Below are 5,844 nucleotides of genomic sequence, written 5' to 3' on the forward strand. Positions count from 1 at the left end.
TGGCAAAGGAAGTTCAGTCAGAAAAGAAAAATCGATGTAAACGCCCAGAGCACATTAAGAAAGAGATGAATCAACTTGCTAACACTCACACAACTGTGAGCTGTCCTTTTTTATCTCAACAATTGTTGGAAAAGGGAAGGCTAGAGCAGCTTGATCTCAAAGTGCAAACTGCTAATTTGTGAAGTGTTTTAATCCAGTAATCCTAAAACCGTTGATAGCCTTAGATCAGATCATTCTTCCAAGAATGCATCCTTACAAAATAAACTAACAAACTGAGGTGTATTTGAAACTGAGCACAAAAATAAATAAATAAATAAATAAATAAATAAATAAATAAATAAATAAATAAAAAAACCCTCCTTCCTCCCTCATCCCCACACATGTCCATGCTCCTGCCCCAGTCCTCCTGGTGTGGCTTCTTCACCCAGGCAGCGCAGTATAAGTGAGCACCATGGCTCTAGATGGGCTACCCCCACCCTGGAAAGGATGCTTTTCAAACACACTGAAGGAATCCAGATGTGCTCCTGACCTCCAGATGGTCTAACCTTGTGCCCACCCCTTGTTCTTTTAACCTAAGTTCTATTAGCAGAGTTCTGATGTGTTTCTGCCACTTCACCGGTACATGGCTCCTCTCCCACTTAGGGTGAGTCATGAGTTGGCCTTTTCTTTCAATTCGTTCTCATCGAACAGAAATTCTTGGAGGTTTGGTGTGCACATTTCGGCCTTCCCAAGCATCAGCACTGGTACAGTTTTTTTCTCTTATTTTTATGTCTATCAGTCATTTTAATGGGGATCTGGAAGGAAAGGAATTAGACACTTGTGCTGACATCACACTCTTACCCAGACATCATGGGCTGTTTTTCTAAAAACAAAAGGCGATCTGAGGCAGAGAAAGAAAAGGAAGGAGGAGGCAGGGTAGGAAGGGAGCAAGGGGGGAAAGATCCATTTGTAACTGCAGCTAACTCTCTGCAAGATTGTTTATGAGTGTCGATTATTTTAAATGGTTTGTCTTGACGTTAATGGACAAAGATTTGGTGTGAGGAGAATACAGAAGGCAGAAAGAAAAATAACCATAGAATTGCCGACTTCTTGGGAGAAGGATAAGTCAGGTATACTAATGCAAGAGTCTGTCTTTCAAGACAAAAATGCTGGTATTTGGAGAGGCTATGAAGGTAGTGGAGTGTATTGTAAAACAGAAGGAAGAATTCGACAGTACAACTATTGCCCTCTGTGCATTGCTGCCTACAAATATGGTGACGGCAACAGCCTCCCTCGCTTGCAATCCCTGAATGGAAGGTTCACCTGGATAAACTCAATTGAAACCTTTTGATATATAAAACTGCTTCCTCCTAGAGAGAAGATTTGGCACAACATTGCTATAGGTGGTAATGGCAGTCAGTGTCTCAAAGCCCTCTGCTCTCACGGAACAGGGCAGTTGTAGCAATTCTGTTTCACCATGGGCTTGCAGGTCTGTGTTCTTGTCCATCTTCACTGTGGCGCATTCCTGTGATCTGTAGGTGGTTTTCCATGTCACACCATACATACGTAGAAGGTCCAAGGTTTATTCTGATGATATTTTCAAAGCATAGATAATGTTCTCTATATTGTTGTTCATTTTGACAAAATATCTTATTATAATATTTATGAGATTTATGTATGTATATGTGCATGGATGTGTAAAAAATATTTTTAAGCCAGGCTGATTGTAACTGGCAGAAAAATGCCTAAGAAGAAAAATAAGAAGACAGAAAAAGAAAAAGAAAAAAAATGATCAAGGAAATTTGGGTGATGTTTAACAGCTGTTTCATGGGTATATATCTGTTATATTTTACAGGCCACAATTAAATGTGATTTTAATAATCATTTGGTATTTAAATAATATACTATGATTGTCAAATGGAATTTTAATTAAATGCACATTTTCTTCTAAAATATGAAGTGTTACCACTGCAAAAAGACCTTTTCTTTCCTAAGCACACTTTTTAAAATAATGTTCGCTGATTTAGTAAAGAAAAAAAATTTTCTTTACAGTGTTCTTTACCCTTTTCATTACTCCAGCATTTGATGAGTCTTGAGGGAATTAAAGGCAAGAATTTAAACTAAGTAAATGTTCTCATAATTTCTAATGAGGATAATGAAAACAGCCCTCAGAAGGATGTCTAAGATAAAGCACGCTTCAAGTAAACAGTGTAGAGAAAGAGCAGTTTCTCCCATGCCATCTCATTTCCTGCGTGCCATGTTCCGGGGCAGCCACATTCCATGCCTTTTACCTTTGTTCTTGGTTTCTTTAGGAAACTTTATATCATGTTACCCTCTCCCCGCCCCCAGCACTCAAAGGCTGACTGAGCTCTTAGTTAAAAGCAAAACTTCTGACTGGAACAGTTCAGCTTTCCATCTTGCACAATTCTGTGTTCAGAGCTCACAAACTGTAGTTTAAAGGCACTATACTTTCCAGTGTTTAAAAGGACTATTTTTATTAAAATACTATAACTACTGTGATCTGCCCACCTTTATCCTTACCTCTACTCTCAAAAAAATACACATTATGAGGACACTAACTATCACGGGCAAAGGGAAGGGTTCACACACTAGAAGCGTGACAAATTCAATGGCGTTTTGAACTGAAAAGAAATAAGCAAAGTAAAATGCAAAACCGTGAAATGCTCCCTTTATGCAGTAGAAGCAATTCTAGCGTCTGAGGTTTTTTTTCTTTCGGTCTTTGTGTCATTTTCATTTCCCATTAGAAACATTGACCACAATTTCAGACAAGTTCAAGGTGAAGGGAGTTTGTCACAGAGCAGCATGAGACAATTTGTTATTTTTAAAGGCAAGAACTAGCATAATAAATGGGAAACATTGAGCCTCTAGTTGTGAAAATGCCAACAACTTTCTTTCAAATATGAAAATAGTGGGAAATCCATGTCCTTACTAGGGAAAAAACCTATTTTCTAAGGGTTGGAAGAATTCCACTAGCATTATTGATTTTTATTCTAACTTCATGTTTCACTCTCTCTTATGGAGAGAAAGTATAGGTTGAAGGTGACAGAATTGTCACTGGAGATCTGCTACACATCTAGAGTGTCCTCTGAGGGCCGCTGAGTTAGAGTCTTAGTCCCCTCCCTGGTGCTCCTCGGAGGTGTTGGTTGGGACCTCTACGAGAAGAAGTCAGGTAGCCTCCTCTCCATTTTATTCATTGCCTGGACTTGACACGCACATCCTTGCTCTACTGTGTATTTCCTGTCAGATGCGCTGCCTGCCACAGGCTCAGAAGCAACAAACCCAAGTGATCATAGGCTGAAAGTTCCAAAACAAGAAATTAAAACAAACCTTTCTTTTCTCATAAGGTGATTGTCTTTGTTGGTTATGGTAAGGAAAAGCAACCCACAAATACTCAGTAGGTAGCCAGGAAGGCGAGCCAGTGGGAACTAAAAGCAGTTACCCTGTCTCTTTCTACAACTGAGGGAGAGAGTGACAGAAGGGAGGAGGCATGACATGAAGCCTCATCTAAACAGAGTCTCTTTCCTTGAGTTTCAGGTCCGGTGAAAGAATGGCTCCCAAGACTCAGGCTGAACTGACAAGGCGCTGCTATCTGAAGCATACAAAGGTTTTTAGTTCAGAGAAGAAAACAGGATGCACAACAGTTATCATAAGGCCAATAAGAAACAAGCACTGTGGCTCGGGAGGGGAGACTAGACCGTGGAATAAAGTGCCAGAGAACTCCGTGTCTGCTGGGTCCAGAGTGACAGCCTGTGGTCTGTCCTTAGGAGCTCCAGAGCTTGGAAGGGGATTGTTGTGGGGTTTTTTGATCACATTCAGATACTCCCGAGACTGCCCAAAAGATTTGCCTTGAATCAGAGGGCAGAGATAGCTACTAGATGACCAAAACTAGCCATAGAGATTTTGAAGGACCAAGGACAGATAGAGACACAGGAAATAGTTGGGCAGGGCTAAGGGAGTCTCAGCTGTTTGGATGGAGAATGAGAGAGAGGAGGTTCCTGCTGCTTCTCTGATCATTCAGGTTTTTACCCTGATATCAGACTCCCAAGTTTTTATAGATAAAGAATAATTAGATAAACACTTTAGAGGATACAGAAAGTAGAATCAAAAATGCAATGGAGGGTAGAGCCAGTAACATCAGAAGACTGGCCAGGGAAGTCGTTCTGATACTGGGAAGAACATGGGGCTATATTTGAAGCATGGGCAGATGGTTCCTAGATCTGGAAAGAGAAGAAAACAGAGTCACGATTCATTTATTCTCCTCTACTGCTAATTGACAGGATACATCTAGAAAAGTACAAGACTATTCAAAATGAAATCTAATGTACTTTCTTCTTAAAAATCGACAGCAGGTATAAAATAAGGAATCTCACAGTGATGTTTTTATTCAAGTACATCATGTGCTTTGAACATAAGCACCAATTATCCTCTCCTGCTCTTCCTGTCCTCTTCCTTTCTCAATTGTGCCATTTGGACTTTCATGTAATATATGTATATAAACAAATATGTAATATCTGCATGCATACACACAGCCAACTGCCAATAGAACCTCTGCAAACACAATTCCAGTTCTTCTCAACACAGCCATCTAAAGTACCAACAGCTGGCAAGACTCAACCCAACTTAAACCAATTTACCATCTCTGAGTCACTCTGCTCTCTGATAATGTAAAAAAAAAAAAATATTCTTTTGTCTTTATTAACTCCAATTACTGGACGCTCACAAGAACCGAAGTTTTCATTTTTCAAGAATCCAATGAGAGAGAGCGCCGCTCGCCTAGCCGGCTTCCTCTCCGGTAGTTCTCCTTCCCAACATGGCGCAGTCGATTAACATCACGGAGCTGAATCTGCCACAACTAGAAATGCTCAAGAACCAGCTGGACCAGGTGAGGACCGGAGCCAGCACCTTCCTCGCCCTTCACGTCCTCCGGCCGCGTGAAGTCCCTCGTCCCCGCGCCTTCCCGCTGGGGGAGGCTTCCTTTCCCAGGGAAACCCCTATCCGGTCCCAGGTCCCGCCCCCTCTGGCCGTGCCCACATCTCTCTCGGGTTACCAAGCTGACCGTTTTTCCTGGCTTCTATAGGAAGTGGAGTTTTTGTCCACGTCCATTGCTCAGCTCAAGGTGGTACAGACCAAGTATGTGGAAGCCAAGGACTGTCTGAACGTGCTGAACAAGAACAACGAGGGAAAAGAATTACTGGTCCTACTGACGAGTTCTATGTATGTCCCTGGGAAGCTCCATGACGTCGATGTGGGAACCGGCTACTACGTGGAGAAGACAGCTGACGATGCCAAGGACTTCTTCAAAAGGAAAATAGACTTTCTCACCAAGCAGATGGAGAAAATCCAGCCAGCTCTGCAGGAGAAGCACGCTATGAAGCAAGCCGTCATGGAAATGATGAGCCAGAAGATCCAGCAGCTCACAGCCCTGGGAGCGACGCAGGCTACGGCCAAGGCATGAGGATGTGCTGCGGAGATGAAGCAGTGAAGGGCCCTGTTTCAAGGGGCCTGAGACTTTGTGGGCAGTGGTCTACTGGTGTCTGGGAAGAGTTGTGTTCAATGTTAATAAATGTGCCAGCTGGGCAAAAAAAAAAAAAAAGAATCCAATGAGATAGTTCTTAAATCAAGCAGTTGTAAGTTAAATTATATGAACTTGTAGCGAAATAACTGTTCAGGGTTCTTACCTCTATTATGTGATGTGTGCATCATGGAAACACCACGTCCTACTCAGTCACGGCACTCTCTGCCTTGCCTGTACTTGCTGACAGCATTCATCATCTGACCTTACCTAAAGTGTCAAAACAAAACAAAGCAAAAAAATAAACAAGTGCTAGAAAGAAAGGATTTTGC

At 41.9% G+C, this 5,844-nt stretch overlaps 1 protein-coding gene across 1 annotated transcript; it reads left to right on the forward strand.

Annotated features, from left to right (window-relative positions):
- Positions 1-4,767: 4,767 nt before the first annotated feature.
- On the forward strand, positions 4,768-5,593 carry LOC101990756 (prefoldin subunit 5-like). Its single transcript, XM_005365441.3, has 2 exons — positions 4,768-4,882; positions 5,078-5,593. Exons 1-2 carry the CDS (start codon positions 4,811-4,813, stop codon positions 5,453-5,455), a joined length of 450 nt encoding a protein of 149 aa, XP_005365498.1. The 5' UTR covers positions 4,768-4,810; the 3' UTR covers positions 5,456-5,593.
- Positions 5,594-5,844: the final 251 nt, after the last annotated feature.

This window comes from Microtus ochrogaster, unplaced genomic scaffold (genome assembly GCF_000317375.1).
Source record: "Microtus ochrogaster isolate Prairie Vole_2 unplaced genomic scaffold, MicOch1.0 UNK2, whole genome shotgun sequence".
Lineage (NCBI taxonomy): Eukaryota > Metazoa > Chordata > Mammalia > Rodentia > Cricetidae > Microtus > Microtus ochrogaster.

Excerpts from the sequence above, each read along its gene's own strand:
- LOC101990756 (XM_005365441.3), top strand. The coding sequence starts at position 4,811 with ATGGCGCAGTCGATTAACATCACGGAGCTGAATCTGCCACAACTAGAA. Across the intron at positions 4,883-5,077 it reads TCAAGAACCAGCTGGACCAG|GAAGTGGAGTTTTTGTCCAC; the intron begins GTGAGGACCGGA and ends TGGCTTCTATAG.